The sequence below is a fragment of the Sebastes umbrosus genome, chromosome 9 (assembly GCF_015220745.1).
Source record: "Sebastes umbrosus isolate fSebUmb1 chromosome 9, fSebUmb1.pri, whole genome shotgun sequence".
Lineage (NCBI taxonomy): Eukaryota > Metazoa > Chordata > Actinopteri > Perciformes > Sebastidae > Sebastes > Sebastes umbrosus.
Genome location: NC_051277.1, coordinates 18,553,247 through 18,571,465, shown reverse-complemented (window position 1 = coordinate 18,571,465; position 18,219 = coordinate 18,553,247). Strand labels below are relative to the sequence as shown.

Genomic DNA, 18,219 nt, shown 5'->3' with positions numbered 1-18,219 from the left:
CCCAGTACTGTATCATTTGTCCTCAGTTGAACCCTGTTAGATGCCTCATAATGTATTAAAATGACACATTAAAGTGATGATGACCAGACTTCTCTTACTGCTATTTGACATTAACTTTAACAGGATTCAACCTGTGCAGATGCCTTTGCGATTTTTTTTATATCATTGTGTCGACTTTCCGTAACAAGAAACACACTGATGTGCCAACAAAGGCAGCGAAGAAGACGACCGCAAGCTGGTAAACATGGTTGTAAAGAATTCAGGTTTCAAACTTCTAAGAAAAATCAGCTATGAAAATGTTTTTGAGGAAGAAAATTCATGCATTCAACACATTTTTTAGACCTCAAAGACACACACAGTGATACGCTAAAATAGGTTTTGGTGAGTAACCGCGAATGTAAACAGAAGCTACAAGTGAAACTCCACAGAGCACCTTTTAAATTGTACAAAGCCTTTAGTGCATATTTAGAGATGTTGAGTGATATAAAACAACACTTGTGTCCCAATTTGACATTACTCACCAATTCTAAGCTGTTTCTGAGTGTGTTCATCCTGGAAAAGAAAACATTCAGTATGCTCAAAACTGTTATTACACTTTTTATCCTGCAATGCAAAAAAGAAATGTATGAAATTGATGGCATTGTCAAATTTCAGTTTAATGTATTTTATCATTTCGTTCTAGTATAAAAAGGTAAAGTAAGTTCAAATTTCTTCTATACAAACTGCAAAAGCATTATACAAAAAAAGAATAGTATATATACTGTATACAATTAATATGCAGTATATACTTTTGACACAGTCTGTTGTTCCCAAACCTCCGTCCTCTGGAGAGCGGGAGATGTGAAATGACCCCGAAACCTGAACCCTGAAAGTCCTCAATGAACTCTGCTCTTGTTGGATGTGGAATAAACATTCAGTTCTTGCTTATTCAGAACCAGGAACTACTACAAGAGCCCATCATGGCATCCTGCCCTCTACCAGGGCCAAAATAAGTAACTGACTGAATCCACACTCAAATTCAGGCTCCCACATATTTTGTCATTTGTTGACAGAGGGCTGGAAGGAGAAAGATATTCACATGGCAACGAGCTGGTGCGCTGACCACGACCCATCTGCAATACTGTGTACGAGTCGGACTCCTGACCTACAAAGGATGTTGTTACTCTCTCTGTTTCTTTCATTTCTTTTTGATATGCAATTAAAAAGGTGAAGAAGGTGGAAATTTAAATTGCGGCTCACTGATGATTCAAGAAATCCATCAATTTCAGACTAAATATGTTAAAACCTAAAATTAAATGTCAGATTTGTGGTTCAAACTGCATGAATCGGTACGCTGTTTCTAAAGTGTAACGTCAAGTATAGTATGTCATAAAAAGAAGTTATAGTATATTAAGTCATAAAAATGTCATAGTATAGTATGTCACAAACATGTGCATGGTTCCCAATAAAAAGGACAACAGAAAATACATTTTATATATCATCGAGGTATTCCTCTTCTACACTGACAAGTTCTTACAATAACAGATCTCAACTTGGCACATAAAGATCTTTGCTTCTTCCTGTAAGAATATAGGATGTTAATTTTACAATTACATTTAGAATATGACTTTAATATTAAGATTTAAATTTAAATTAAAAAAAATTGTCAACATTTAAAAGTTAAACATTTACAAGCAAACAATTGTTCAAATAGAGTTTGTAAATCTTTCTTTAAATCTTGTAAATTAGTTACTTTAAAAAACTTAACATTGATATTCATTTGAGTATGTTATTCTTTACAAAGGGGCCCTACAGTGGTGGAAAGTACTTAGTTACTTTTACTGAATTACAATACTTAAATACAATTTTGATACTTTTCACTTCACTACAATTCAGAGGTAAACATTGTACTTTTTACTCCACTATCCGACAGCTTAAGTTACTTTGCAGATAATTCTTTAACATAGAGAACATGTAATGTGTTTCTAAATTGATATATTGTTAAAGGTGCTAAATGCAAGATTGGGAGCATTTCTATTGGCTCCGCACGACTCTCAACATGGCGACAGCTGAGCTGGCGGTTCGCAGCCAACGGTGACAACGGTGCTAACAGTGGAAACAAGGCCAACACTGCAGACATAGCTAACACCACAGCTGATAACGGTGGTCAGGACGCCGTATGAGAGCAGTGCAGAGCGGCGGCCGTGAGCTAGCCAGTGGGGCACACACACATGCACGAACATGCACTAAAAGCACGGCCGGCCGGCCCGGCTATGTCAACAAAGCACAGAGGAGCTCTGATTACAACACACACACAGAGGGAGAGCGACTTCATTCTCTGCTCAGGTAGACATTACTCCTCTATATCTTTAAATAGCTAATAGCTGTTTGCGGCTATATTAATGCTCTTGATATCATATAGAGAACCTTTAAGGGTTAACTCACCAAATAGTAACGTATATAAAAATTAGCTCCGCCTCAACCAGCTACAACATGCGTGGCGGCTACACACAGATTCCCAAACACTGAAAAATAATAAGAAAATACAGGCCGACGGTAGTGTCTCTGCAGATACAGACTCCGCCACACACTTCTAGTGGGTCAGAAGTGACAACTGAGAGGGATTATTGTTTTTTAATGAGTCTATACATTATATTTTTTAGGAAAATCATGCATAGTACACCTTTAAGTAAAAGATCTGAGCACTTCTTTCACAACATTTGTTCATTTGAAATGACTTCTACAGTCACCTTTGCAGTAAGTTCAGCTCAATACAGATAGACTTAACTCTCAATAAACACAATTTAATGTCACTTTGAATGGAATCAGCCTGCCATGTAAGAAATAGAAGAAATGTCGCCCCCTTGTGTTTAAAAAGAGAACAGACACAGACGGGCCTCTGTGGGTTTGTCCCTGTAGGGCATCAAGTGCAACTCAGTCTTTAAGTTTGACTGCTCGGTGAATATGGCTTCAATAATGCTGAGGCCACAGATCGGTATCTTCTGTTTACTCCTCTGTCTCATTACCGCTCTTCTGCTGCTTGTATAACTTCTTATTTTATGTTTATGGTGTCCTGTTGCCCTGAGAGCTCTATTTTAATTTAACTGCCAAGAAATAAATAGGAACAATCTCAATCTAGTTGTGTGTCGGATAAAAAAAGTCTCTGCAATGTGAGCTATATTTGACACGGACCACAAGGTGCATGTGAGAAAGAGAGAATTGCTTTCTGTCATCCTCAAGAACATTTTACAACCGTTATCAAGGGCTTTCTGACATTTTTTGGTCAGTATGGGAAGAACCAGAGCCATGAATCACGACAGATTGGGCTATATGGAGGCTATACAGGCCGGATGTATGGATATTTGGGTGTGCGTTGGATGTCTGGAGGGTCTGTGTGTACACGCCCTCTCAAGGTCAAAGGCACGGACATGGTTTATGTTGTGTGTGTGTGTGAGCGGGGGTCGATAGACTTCCTTCTCAAGGACAGTGGGACCCAGTGTGAGACAGAGCAAGGCGCTCTACCGTGGGATAAGTACAGGTTGGATATAGCAAGGGGTAGTTAAGTGGAAAAGACTAACAGATGCTGGGGCTAGTTTACTCGGGGGGGAGGGAGCCTAACCACAGCTCGAGCACCCCGACACACACACACACACACACACACACACTGCATTCTCACTGTGGCTAGAAAAAACTATTTTACTGCGATGGCTGGAGAACAGTTTGTATCTCTTTAAGCTATTTAAACAGCAGAAGTCACTCGGATGGACGTATCTCCCGTCAATTTCAGGACATTAAAGGATCAGTTCAACAAAATTACAAAAAATAAACAAACTACCTGTCAGGGCATCCAGCCATAAGTGGTGGAAAGTAACCAAGTACATTTACTAGTACTATACTTTAGTTCAATTTTGAGGTACTTTATACTTCTACGCCATACAGAGGGAATATTGTACTTTTTATTTCACTACATTTATTTTTAAAGCTTTAGTTACTTTGCAGATTCAGATTAACACTACACTATATAATCAACAAATAAATCATGATATGATATTATCTATTGTTGTTAAGAGCTAAGTACAACCGAACATTTTTAGGCGAGCAAAATGTTACAATTTACTTTCATGAACTGGAAACACACTGTGAAAGGGTTAAAGCTGTGAGACAAAAATGTGGACAACTCCCAGACCGGACAACGCCGTGGTAGCGACCTGTCAATCACAAGTAGCCACGCCCTAAAGCATACCCTGCTTTATGGTCTATTTGACTCTAAATGGGACCATAATTTACAAAATGAACATCATGCTTTATTGAAGAAGACTTGAAACTAGCGATTGAGACCAGAAACTCATGTTTACAATGTTTACTGAGGTAATAAATCAAGTGAGTAGTAGGCTCATTTTCTCATAGACTTCTATACAATCAGACTTCTTTTTGCAAACAGAGAATTGCCCGCTGCTGGCTATTAGAAAGAAGGTAAGTTTAAGACTTCCTCATTAGCTCACCGGTTATTATATGTTAAAATAAGACGTTATTGGTACCTGGTCGGAGGTGAGCTGAATTTAATGGCGCTTAAAAAAATATCAACTGCTTTGATTGGGATTTTCCATGGCAACGGTGGCTGAGGCTCATGGGTATCATAGTATTTATAGCCGTCCACCACGACAAAGAGACGAATAAAACATGAATTCTCAGAGACAAATATTTGAAACTGGTGGAATAGACGTAAACCTATATGACTGTTACATAATCCGGGAGAGTCCCATGTTTAAGCAACACTGAAGAAGAATTGAAATGGGAATACAGAACGGAGAAAAAAAACTTCAGAAAACAAGCAGCTCCTCCAACTTGGCTACTCTCTATACAATGTTGTTTTTAAAAACAGTTGCCAGCCAATCACAAACAAGATATAACTTCAGTAAAACGCCGGCTGGCTCTGTTAAAACCATCCACCATGACCGGATGTTGTTGTGACAACCATGTATTTGTCTGACTGGACTGCTCCCTATTCAACTAAAACTTTATTGTCAACCAAGTTTTCAAAACACACACACACACACATGTCCCCAAAAAATAAAATACATAAATCCACATCTGACTTCAGCGGGGTCACCGAGACAACTATCACAATAAAAATTCACAATAAAAGCCAGGGAATAATTTCTGTGCCATTATGCATGACCTCACTAGTCACACACACACACATACTGTCCACACACACATACACACACACAAACCACTGGCATACCAGAGAGCCTATATTTAAAATGTGCCCTGGGGATGTTTTTTATTTTCAGACATTTAGACATTCTATCAAAAGTGGTCAATGTGGACACTCGGGTGTAGAGAGAGACTGTGTGTGTGTGTCAGTGAGACTGGTGGTAAAACATCGGTATGACAAAATATAATCATAGTATAGGAATAGCAATGAGTCAACAGCTTTTCTACAATAAAGATAATAAATGCACATTCAGAAAATGAGCAGGAGAGTGTGAGTGCGGAATATTTGAGCTAGACCCAAATAGGTACAAATTTGCTAAGGCTGCAAAATACCACCTTCCAAACTTGTAGCCGGTCCAAATACAGCCCTATCATCCCACGTCTCATTTTCAAAGCCTCTCTTTTCTCCCTCTCTCCTCCCACCACAAATCCCAGAACCTCGAGCAGAGAGAGAGAGAGAGAGAGAGAGAGAGAGAGAGAGACAGAGGAGATGAGGGGAGCATTTAAATCTAGCGTTCCGTGAGTGGTCGGGTCGGTGTCTGGAAATCTTTCACATCCTGTTTACGCCGGGCAGATTTCAGCCCGGGAACCGCAGAGAGCTGGCAGGGCCTCCGCCTGGACACAGCTCCTCTCTCTCTCTTTTCTATCTGCCTCCCTCGCCTAAAGATCTCAGTCTGCAAATCTTTCCACGCCGCCTCCGTCCTATCAACACCTTCAAACCTAAAGCAAACACGTCTAGCTCGCCCTGCTGCACCGCCGCCGCAGGCATATAAACGGCCGAGGTGGAATCAAAATCCTGATAAAAAAGAATCCTTTTCATGCAGACCAAATGTGGCCAAATCACACAACAGCCCTTTAATATCAGGTACAGGTTTAATACAGCTATGTTGTCATATTTACAGTGTCCTATATCAAACAGAAAGTTCCAGAGAATGAACAAGTTTTCATGCCTGTTAAGAATGTGAGTAAAAATATCTCAAAAGTCTGCTAAAGGTGATCAAACAGCGAAGATTAATGAACAAAGGATCCATCTGTCATCTCGTCTTTAACCCCCCACTCCTCCCCCCCTCAGCGAAACAGTTTGTAGTTTTGGTCCTGTAATCATTCTCCTCCCTCACCTCTTCCTCCGAACTCAGCGGCACTTGCAGGATTTGACGACCATATTGGAGAGTTGCTCAACTCGTGGTGTGCGGCCTATGAAGTACATGATGGTGAGGGGCTCCAGGTCCTGAGGGACGCAGCAGGGCGAGGCGGAGGCCTCAGGGTTCAGCTTGTTGTACAGAGGGAGGATCTGACCGGGGGAAAGAAACATGGGAGAGTTAATATAAGAAATCTTACTATGAATGATGAGGTCCTTCATGAACGTAACGTTTTGCCAAACTTAGAGCAGTTTTGGTTAATTTTATTTGAGTCACTTTCTGTATTTGTGTTTTGTCTTCGCTCTTCTCCGTGGTGTGTAGCGTGCAGGGCTCAGTTGGGAAAAAAGGTGATGTCATGTATATTTTATACCAATCATGACAACGTTTGAATCAAAATGTGATGACAGCTGTGGGGTTGTTTGCTTAAGTTGCCAGGCCGCTGTTAAAGGAATAGTTCTACAATAATTACCCGTCTTGAGTCTTCATGCTAAACTAAGTTAACCAGCTGCGGGCGGAGCGTCACATTCACAGACTGGTATCAATCTTCTCATCTAACTCTAGGCAAGGAAGCGAATAAAGTAATTTCCCAAATGTCTGACTACTTCTTGTGAAGCAGAAGCTAGTGAAGCAGATTTCTCTTCATAAAAAACACCTTTCTCTACACTTTAAATCTAATTCTATCAAAGTTTAACCATTGGCACTATATCCTTAAACACCTGTCTGTCAATGTTTGTCCTTATTTGTCTTTCAAATACTTTAACATGTACAACAAAAACTGAAACCAAGCAAAATCCAATCCTGTGAAAGCCACAGTGGCAGCAAAATGTCTCATTGCCTCAAATTAAGTGTCAAATAAATGTGAAAAATACAAATCTATATTACAATAAAGGATATGAAGAAAGAAAAAGTGTCAGTGTGGCTCCAGGCCAAATCATAAGCTACGAGACAAACAGGCGGTGTTGCGTAAGCCTATATGTTGTGTAACTGGCAACTGCGAGGTGACAGCCCATTTATGACGCTGGGGTTAACCCATTTTAGCAAACTGTGGTGTTTAGTCGCCACAAACAACACACTTAAAGCTCATTTAAAGGCAAACGTCACCCGCATTTTAAAGTTAATGTACATTGAAGTCCGTCGGGAGGTTGATTGAAGTTTGGTCCAAACCAGAATGTTTTGCTAGAGACGGAGGAATAACTTTAGTTAGTGAAGCTGCTTCTGTTTAAACGGGAGCAACGGAGTCACTTTTTTTTGCGCACTTGAGTCCCAAGTCAAGACAGGCAAGTCCCAACCCGAATGTTTTGCATACTGCAATAAATTTTTTGTTGACGACCGCATAGTTTTTGTACACAAACAAAATCCTTTCCTCCAACTGGCGCTGAGTAACGTAACATTAGTTCTTCATGGTTCTCTCCTGCTACTTGACTGGATGCTGTCGGACTGGTTCAAACAAAGTGGATCTGGGGAATTAAAGCTTCAGTAGGCAACAATTTTTTTGGCATCTCTGGGCAAAAATCCCATAATAACCTTTCAGCATATTGTAATTAAAGTGTTCTGAGAGAAAACTAGACTTCTGCACCTCCTCATGGCTCTGTTTTCAGGCTTTAGAAAATCTAATGGGAGTAATGGGAGACTTTGGCCAATCACAGGTCATTTCACTGAGAGAGAGCGTTCCTATTGGCTGTTCATTCAACGGAGGCAGCTGTCAATCACTCGCGAACTCCGATCAAACGGTCAAAGTAGGCAACGCTGATTAAATATGAATCAATATTCTGTTGCTGTAATGATTATTTCTCGCCTTAAATGTTTTCAGAAACATCTTGTTCCGACTGTTTAGCTGTAAAATTACAAAGTTTGCTCTCGCCGGCGGGCGGTGCTTGATATCCTTTAAATCGGACAAACCATTTGATGCCAGTTTTTTGTGCTCCATAGTTTTGAATACTTGGTGCTACAGACACATTTTGGATGGTACCAATAAAGCTTAAGGTCATATCTCATCTTACAGAAATAGAAATATACCAACTCACCATGTTATAGTGGTTGTTGGCACTCCAGAGGTAAGGACAGTTGCCGGCACAGAAGTTGGCTTTGTAACCTTTGGGCTCATGGATCCACTTCCAGTTGAGGTCCCGTCTGAAGTCGATGTAGAGCGAGCGCAGGCAGCAGCCCGTGTCTGAGCCGCTGAGACACAGAGAAGAGACACAACATAAACACAGAAATATTTCAACTCTCATCCTGCTCTTCATGGTCTGGGTCTGGGGCAAGGGCCCAAAGCTGGGTCATGGGAAAATGACAACGGGTCACCATTGAAGAGCCAGCCATCACAAGGTAATGACTATGCACGGCTGGCAGAGTTTTCCCCTGCAGCGCGAGGTAGTCTAAATAAAACGCTGCACGCCTGTTGGCCTGCAGTCTAAACACAGGGTCAATATTGTTAGTTTTGCCACACAATAGTCTGCAAAGTTTTTGGGTGAGGAGAAAAAAATCCACCGTCCACCACAACTAGATTTCAGACGTATAAAACTACATGTCACTGTCAGACATAACCACACACGCATGCGGCTGGTCAGCGGCTTACCGGGAGCAGGTTGTGGTTTCTGTGGCGGCCGCCCTCTTCTTGCGGTTCTTCTTGACCGGGTTGTCCACTCTGTCACTGGGCAGCACGGTGAGAATGAGGTGCGGCGTCTTGGTGGTGAAATCTGCCTGGCCTTTAACTGGACCGGGCTTTCTTATCTGGCGAAGCTGCTCATCATCCACACCTATGGAGAGAAGTGTAACAGTTAATACGGTGGCTCTCGGGGTCACAGGATGTGTATTGATTGTACTTTTAATGTAAATAAGTTGCCAGAGTGCATAAAAGCATCAAAATTAAGCATCAAACAAAAGTACAAGGGAAGGATCCCCAAATCCCAAATGTCTGTTAAGTGTTAATTAACTGGTCCCTAGCCTCCTCTCATTTTGAAAAAGTAGCCCCCAGGCCAAGTAAGTTGAGTATCCCTTATATACAGTAATATGCCAGCGTTTTAGGGTTTTTACACCCCAAAGTGTTTTTCTGAGAAGGCAGTAGGACACATTTCGAAGTTCTACAATTTGTGATTATTGCTGAACAAATATTGCAATAAATATATATATAACAGTTGTTTCCTAAGCCAGGAACGACAGCCTGCCTGTTTGTATCTGAGTTCATGGTTTTTCTGAGCTCAAAACAAGCCCCTGCTTGTCTCACATCAGTATCAATAGTTGATATTTTTTCCAAGTGGTAAAAAAAAACCTGACTTGGCTCGGCGGAGTGTAAGTCCTGAGGAAAGTGCTGTAATTTGGGGCCTAAACGAAGCAACACAGACAGTCTGACATTCAACAGTTTCACAGTGTGTGGAAGAACAGTCTCTCCATTATTCCTGTACGATAGTGTATAAAGTGATTCATGAATCATATTGGAGGCGCCTCGCAGAAGAGTCCCCACTTTATGTTCACATTTTGTGACCTGCGTTACTATTTCTGTGATGATAAATCTTACATAAGTGCTTTTAATGACTAGCCTGTTCAATCTCTCATCTCTATGGCCATGCAGATAAAATCAAGGCTACGTGTCAAGGTTCTCTACGATATCCAGAGCATTAATATAGCAGCAAACAACTATTTGCTATGTATGTGAAGATATAGAGGAGTAATGTCTACCTGAGCAGAGAATGTAGTTTAGATTCAGGTTACTTTATATTATGTACCCATAGGTAAATTTGGTTTGCAGTAAGAAGAGAAGGTATCCATCGTGTACACAATTGCTCTCCCTCTAGGTTGTAATCCAAGTTTCTTCTTGCTTTGTTGACATGGCCGGCCGTGCATGTTTTTTATTGCATGTTAGTGCATGTGAGCGTGCCCCACTGGCTAGCTCACGGCCACTGCTCTATATTGCGCTCATATGGCGGTTACAGCTGATAACGCCGTCCCAACCGACAGCGCCGTTGTTTAAGTGTAGCACCCACCCTCCGGTTCCCCCCTCAGGTTAACACGGTTATCTCTGTTTTCACTGTTAGCACCGTTAACTACGAGCAGCCGGCGGTAGTGGCTAGAAGGGAGCCAGCAAACTGGGGAAACTCTCACGCGATTGTTAGTTGTTGTTTTTGCAAGTTATTGCAGATCAGACTTTTTGCGGGCTCCCTTCTAGGATGGAGACACCAGGCGAAAGACTGACAGGAACAGACGGTCCTGAGGGAGTTACGTATAAGCGGAGCAAAATGCCTGTTGATGCGCAGAAGGAACGGTGTAGAATAATTAATCGAAAAGGTTTGATGTGCACATAAGCACCGAGGGTTCTGTGGTTCAAAACTGCACAAAATGTAACCAGCGGATCTGCCGTGTGCGTGCGTAATTGTGGCTAGACAGCGCGCAACATCACTCTAGTTAGAGACTGCAGCGGTGCGCTGTGCTGGCTCTTTAAATACTTATCTCATGCACACAAATTAATGAATGAGTGGAACATAACTAATGTTGCATGCTCACAGTCATTCACAAACAAAGAGCATCTACATAAACTTTAGTAAAGTCTAAAATCATCATGTTCAGGCTCAATCTAAAATCTCAGTGTTTCCCTGAATGTCTCTCTCAGTGACATGAAACAGCTTCTCTGGAACATGAGGTTTAACTCCCTCTAGTTCAAATATAAATACAGTTTAAGATTTAATGTCGCTGAGGGTTGATCAGAGCCTCAGAAAGCTGCTGTAGTCATCCACAATGCACATACATACAGTATATGAGTACAAAGCCTAGGCTAACATGGTATGCATTGAAAAAACAGTAGTTCAACAAACCTGCAAAGAGAGCCTCCAGCTCCTCACTCTTGTTGGGAACAATGTTGTTGGTGGACGGGACGAAGGTGCAGCAGGGACAGTGGACGCCCAGCTTCAGGCCAAGATTATTCTCTGATCAGTAGGAAGGACACATAAAGAGATCAGCTGATGGAGATGAAGCTCACAAACACAGTGTATATACATGTATATATACTGTATATAAGAATCATTATGTGGAGGCAAACCTGGATCTGACACCCAGTCCTTGATGGTTTCAGTGACGTCCACAGAGATCCAGGCTCCCTTCGCCTTCGGCGGCACAGTGCGGGAGTCGATATAACGTTGAGTGGAGGTGCTCTCTTCATCTGGCCTCAGCAACTGATATAACACACAAACACACAGAAAGACAGTGATGTCGCTGACAGTTATAATTTCCACTGTGGTAAAGAGGGCAGCGAGTTCATCTTCCTTCATTCTTACATAACAAACGAGAGTCTAACACTGTGCTACTGTGAGTCATAAAAACCAATAACAACCTGCAAATCTTTCATCAGGCATGTAAATTATGTTTACTCAATTCCCTCAGGCCAACATATTTCTGAAAGAGGTGGGTAAAGTCTCCTTCAAGTTGAAATATAAATACAGCTTAATTTGTGAAGATTTATTGTCATAATAGTCTCGTTGGCTTTATGCCCAAATTCCTGGAGGGAAAAATTTACAAATAAAAAAGAACAAATTTAAATGGTATTCCTGTTCACACCTTGCGGATATGAACATTATTTTTCAAAGAGGAGGAGGAGACTCCTGGGTCTTTTATACTATAAAGGGGTCTGAGGTGATTTTTAAAAATCATGGATTCACTGTCTCCTTCATAATTGCGGAAAATTTGTGTTTATTTGGATGTAAAAGCTTAAAAAGATCCAATCGTCTCCCACTGATATTTCCCTATAGAGTGCTCCAGGGATGTGTTTTTGTAGGCCAACCTGGATGTTAGCATCACACTGATTCCCTCGACAAAAGGCCAACAGGATTTTTCCATTGGGTTTTGGATTATTGCAGAAAATAAGCTCTGTGGCAAACACACGTTTATGATACTGACATGTTTTGTTCAGCAAGATAATCTCCACAAATAAACACCACTTTTATGATTTTTTGGGAATGCAATGGCCAGAAGTAAAAAGCTAACGTTAGGCTATAAATGAACTACTCCACGGTCGCATGAGTGCGAGTATACTTAACAAGGCTGAAAAGGCGGACGAGTCAGCGTGATCAAGTTTAGCCACTTGTTAGCAACCACCTTTTTTAAGACACATAAAGGTTTAAAAATTCACAAGTGGGATTTTTCTTGATGCATTTCATGTCGTAAAACAAAGCTTTAAATCTCTTCAGCTTGTGGTAACCACAGACCTTTTTTCGGGCATCTAACTAAAAACCCATTCAAAAAACCCATTGACTTCCAGACGAGGGAACCGGAAGTACTAAAATGCTCAAAACTCATTTCCGGGTTTCCAGACTCCTTCCCATAGCACTCTATTACATGCTAGTTTTGGTGGTTCTGCTACAGTCAAGGCGATAAACAGGTGAGTTTTGTGTTTACCTGATAGAGCTCCACTCTCTGCTCGGAGGCCCGGGCCAGCGGGTTGGGAGCTCTGAAGATCCTGAACTCAGCCTTCGTCAGGGTGCTGTTGGTCAGGTCAACTCCACTGACGTCGAAGTGGACGACTCTGTAATGGGGGTCGGGGGTTGCTGGCTGTAACGCATCTGGATGAAAAAAAAACAAAACACAAAAAGGATGACTAATGATCCAACAACATCTCATGCCTCCTCTGACAATGTTGTATTTATAGTATTGGTTAAAAGCTCTGTAAGGGGTGAAGCATTGTCTCGGACATAATTACTGCTGATGAGTGTCTCGAAACTAAATTACAGGTTTGGGCGTAGTGAGTAAAAGCGTCTGGTCTTATGTTTAATATATTGTTGCGTTCATGGATTTTACTGTTTGAAACATCACGTCCCAACTAGACAGTTGTGTAATTATGTACCACGTAACATTAATCTTAAAATCTCCCAGATGAGGTACATCAACATCAAGCTTTGTTTCTGTTCGTGAGAGCTGCGTGCTGCCAACCACAGCTGGCAGTTTGCCACCATGAAGCTGCTCTGAAGGCATCAGAGAACTGAGTGCCTTGCTCAAGGGAACATCTACAGTAGCTGTTAAAGGAGGACGCCAGGATAACTCGTTGATAACTTTTCAACCTTCTTCTCCACTCCCGTTTACAGCTTGAGATATTAGTTATAAAACATTTTCCATACAAGGCTTATCAACCACAAAATACAGTGCACTGCTACAGACTGAACTACCCAGCAGAGTGGTCAGAGTTAGAACCACCTGGACCAGATGTATTAAAGGTGCATTAAGGCATCAGCAGTTTAACCATACTGCACCACCAGTTCGTGTGCAAGTCAGTTTAGCTGCTAACACTCTTGTAGGCTACTAGTACTTGAGTAACATTTTGAATACAGCACTTTGACTTTAAAAGAGTGCTTTTTTGTTTACATACTTTTACTTAAAGCAGCAGTGGGTAGAATTGGAGCAAATATGATTAAAAAATTTTATTTTTATAAAATGGTCACTATATCCTGACAGTAGTGGACGATACAAATCTAAACAGTCGAAACAAGATGATTCTGAAAACATTTGAGGCGAGAAATAGGCATTAACGTAACATAATATTGATTCATATTTGATCAGCGCTGCCTAGTTTGACCGTTTGATCGGAGTTCGCGAGTGATTGACAGCTGCCTCCGTTGAATGAACAGCCAATAGGAACGCTCTCTCTCTGAAATGACCTGTGATTGGCCAAAGTCTCCCGTCACGGGCTAGATTTTTGTAAAGCCTGACAACAGAGCCATGAGGAGGAGCAGAAGTCTAGTTATCTCTCAGAACACTTGAATTAAAATATGCTGAAAGGTTATTACCTCCACCAAGGCCGAGGGGATTATGTTTTCATCGGCGTTGGTTTGTTTGTTTGTCTGTTAGCAGGATTACTCCAAAAGTTCGCGATGGATTTGAATGAAATTGTTTGGAGGGGTGGGGTGTAGCACAATGAACAAGCCATTAGATTTTGGTGGCGATCCGGATCATGATCCGGATTCAGGAATTTTTTTAAGGATTCCGATCAGCCTGAGCATTAAGACCACAGGTTATAACACATGCACAGTGTAACTGATGACGCATGACCCCGCCTTCTTCCTTCTGAGAGGAGAGAGATACGTGTGTGGATGTGTGGCGAGACTCTGCGGTGCAGTGGCAGCTGCTGGCCGTCTGCGGTGACCAAGAAAAAAGCAATAGATGACGGGATGAGAGACAACGTAGTGTAACGCTATAAAGACATAACAAGGCTGCTGAATGAGAGAGGCATCCGCCGATACGTTACACAGAAACACACCGTGTTAATAATAAGCCGACCACCTCATGGTACCGCCAGCTGTGATCTGTGATCTGTGATCTGGCACCTTGGCGGAGGTCTGCGCTCTCCGAGTGCCCTTCTAGTTATGGAATTTTTGCCAAAGAATGCCAAAACGTTCTGCCTACTGCAGGTTTAAGTAGGATCTGAATACTTTTAACACAGTATGTGAATTAGGAAATGGTACTGATGGAAGTGCAGCCTATTCAGTCAAACATATGTGGTAGCCTATATATACATGATGCAAGGAAAAGGATAATGCTATAAGTTAGATCTATAACAATGGACTGCTGCTATTTCTTTCATTAAATATTGGATATTGCACCTCTTCAGGCCTCTAAAACTCTTTCAAAAGAAACAATCTAAGAAGGAAAAATAACTCAGGTGAGCAGGTGATCACCAGTGATGAAGGTTATGTGTTTATATAAAGGAGTTACATCAGAACTAAGGACTATATTATGTTAATGTTGGATAACTTCTAGTAGACTCACTGGTGTCGGTGCGTGGTGGCAGCATGTTGATCCTCTGGACCTCTTTGGCATAGTAGTCCTCTTCGCTGCTCTCGCGCTCGCAAGCGGACTCGCCGAGACGCGCGCGCTCCTTGAGCAGCTCCCTCGTGCTGTTGTAGAGCAGCATGACCTCCGGAGGCACGGAGCCGGATCCGGCCGGCGGGGCCTCGTCTTTAGCCGGCGGGCTACGGATCCGCAGCTTGCTGAGGATCTGTCCGCGGACCGCCTCGATGCGACGGGACTTCTGCGCGTCCAGGTTGATGGAGTGACACGTGTTGAAGCCCTCCACGAGCAGCACACCGGAGAACCGGAGCAGCAACAGCAGCAGAACAAGGCGAGGGAGACACATGGTCCAGAGAGGAGACGGAAAGGATCTCAGCTGGGACTACTAGAGGGGCACTGTGGGAGACTCAGATGAATCCCAAGAAATCTGTGCGTAAAGTGCGTAAAAACCAAAAACCTCAAAAACTTACTGGAATAAAATAAAGCCAAAATATCCAAAATCCAGCTCTATAACAGGCTATTTAGGTCAAAACCACTTTCTGTGGAAAAAGGAAAACCACATCTGCTGACTTTGAAATTTATTCTGCTATGCTTCTTATATAACAGTGTTCGTACATGCGCCTGCAGATTTTAACACCAGACACATAAAGACGCATTGTCATTTTATTCTTTACTTAAGTTATTAAATATAAAAAGAAGCAGATCCACATAAAAAACAACTGCTTCTTCACGCAACTACAACCAGACTCCACTGTAAAAACCTCACATGTAGTGATGATAGGAGAGTTGGCTGAAGCTTGAATCCAAATCTGGTGCGCTCAAAAAGCTCAGGTGTGTGTCTCGTGCCGGTGCGTGCGCGCTTTATAAAGGTGAAGATATTTAACTAGAAGTGAAGGTTTATCCGTCTCCGTTTTCCGTCGTCCATCCTCGGATAATTCAACAGCTCTCAAGGGGGAAAAGGACTGATCTCAGGAGCTCAGCCCATGTCGCAAATCCTCCAAACAAAAACCTGCAGCAGCTCGCTTCATCTGCAGCAGCACAGCTCACGAGCTCTCACCTCCAGTAGACCCACCTGTGGAGCAAAAGACTGGCCCATACCTCTTCCACAAAATCTCATACAGCTTTAAAAAAAGGTCCTCTCATTCCCTGGTAGGTAAAGGTAAACAGAAAGCAGACGGCACTAACTCAGCAACTGTTGATTTATGTCGGAGAAACCCTGGTGGGCCTGTTAATCCCCCTCATATAAACATCAAAACATGGAAAAAAAAGTCAGACGACATAAAAAAACATGACGCAGAAAAAAATATATGAAAGAAAGTCCTTGTGCTGTCAATTAAAAAAAAAAAAAAAGAAGGGGAAAACTTTACAGTGAATTACAGATCCTCGGGTCTAAATGAGCTCCAGTCTGAAAGCTGTGCTGAAAACACCGAGACCTGCTGCTGCTTGATGGGACTCCATTATTGTGCAGATCCTCTGAGAGAAATGCTCAGACAGAAGGAGGAGGAGGAGGAGGAGGAGGAGGAGGAGGGACTGGATGTGAGAGAGGTGGTGTGGTGATGGTGGTGGTGTGGTGGTGGTGGTGGGTTGGGTTGCCACCAAAGGGAAGGGAGTGTGTGATTATGTAGGCAAGAGCCATCTTCCTCTCTCTCACACACATTTTGCAATTTCTCTCCACAAAAATGCATCACTCACTCTCTCTCTCTCTCTGCAGGTAAACATCCCCCTGAGGGCACATCAGGCTTAAAGGAGTAGTTCCACATTTTGGCAAAAAATGCTTATTCACTGTCTTATTAGATAGTCAGGAGACGATAACGTTTCTCATCCGGCTTCAGTCTCGGCAGTGCCCAGGAGGCAAACTGGCACCTCTCAAGCTACCAGTCCACACTTGATCTGTGTGAGGACTTGAACAGGAGACCCTCCGGTTCGCAAGCCAAGTCCCCACAGACTGAGCTATACTGCCAGCCCGAATTGATACTCTTTGGTAACTAAGGATAGCTACGGGGGGGGGAAATAAAAGCGCCATCCCCTTCATGTCTTGGTTGCACAATGGTTGGTGCTTTTCTTTTGTGCCATAAATCAAGCCTTTTTCCCGGGAGATCGTACCTGGGGGGCAGAGGGTTTGTTTCACAGAACCAATTGGAGAAGCCGTCGGTGGAAACTGTTTGGAAAAGGGGCAGGCACTTTCAAAAAATACTTGGCAGGTGATTGGATGAACCATCTGTCAATCAAACTCTTGCTGAAGCCAGTCGGGAGAAGAGCGAAAACATCTTTTCCATCGAGAAAAACCTTCAATGCCGTTCTTTGCGCTTCTTTCAGTGAAGAAAGACTCTCCAGTTCTGATATAAGCCGCCATTGTTCTTTAGAACAAACAGTCGCCTCTAGGTGTTGCCTCCGAGCCCCCAGGAAGAGCGCCAAGCTTTGAAGCAAATTTTCGTAGTGGCCAAACGATGGTACTACAACTTCCGTGTCCGTCACGTGATGCCGTTGGGCCCAAAAAGACTTTTTCCCATACACTTACATAGGGAAAGAGACGTCTGTAACTCAGCGGGTCTATTTTTTTTTTTAGGTGAATCAACTTCCCAGTATGAACACTTAAATAGCCCTTATTTAAATCATTGGGTCCTAAAAGTAAAAACAAAATGTACTTATAGCTGAATCCAGTTATTTTCATTCCTCTGTACATGTGAATGAGACCCAGAGCGGGGCTGGAGCGAGGGCTGGGAGGCGGAGTTAAAGGAAACGCTACTGCGTCCAATGGATACGGAAAATCGCTGGATGATCCGGGTACTTTATCACTCGGAAGTGAAGCTTTTATGCTTCATGTGCCACTGAGAAACTCTCATAGGAATGAATGGGAGCCCGCCACCAACGCTGTATCCAGTTCTCTTCATACATCCAGCACACAGCACACACGTAACTGCCAGTAGCTCCTCACAGCTGATTGGTCCGTGGTCTGGCTTGCTGGCCAAAAACACATTACTTCAAGTCTGACAAGATGGATTTTCATGTGATATGTGTCGTGACATCGCAGGTAACCTCTGCAGTGAGGCGAACTGGCACCAGTCCACACTCTGTACTACATGGTCCTTGCGGGGGACTTGAACCAGCGACCTTCCGGTTC

At 42.6% G+C, this 18,219-nt stretch overlaps 1 protein-coding gene across 1 annotated transcript; it reads right to left on the bottom strand.

The window, feature by feature from the left end:
- Positions 1-6,021: 6,021 nt before the first annotated feature.
- Positions 6,022-16,720, bottom strand: tgfb5 (transforming growth factor, beta 5). The gene is made up of 7 exons (XM_037781219.1): positions 15,078-16,720; positions 12,717-12,880; positions 11,365-11,497; positions 11,141-11,251; positions 8,911-9,091; positions 8,360-8,513; positions 6,022-6,487 (listed from the first exon to the last, which is right to left on the bottom strand). The coding sequence occupies exons 1-7, from the start codon at positions 15,442-15,444 to the stop codon at positions 6,329-6,331; spliced, it is 1,269 nt and encodes a 422-aa protein (XP_037637147.1). The 5' UTR covers positions 15,445-16,720; the 3' UTR covers positions 6,022-6,328.
- Positions 16,721-18,219: the final 1,499 nt, after the last annotated feature.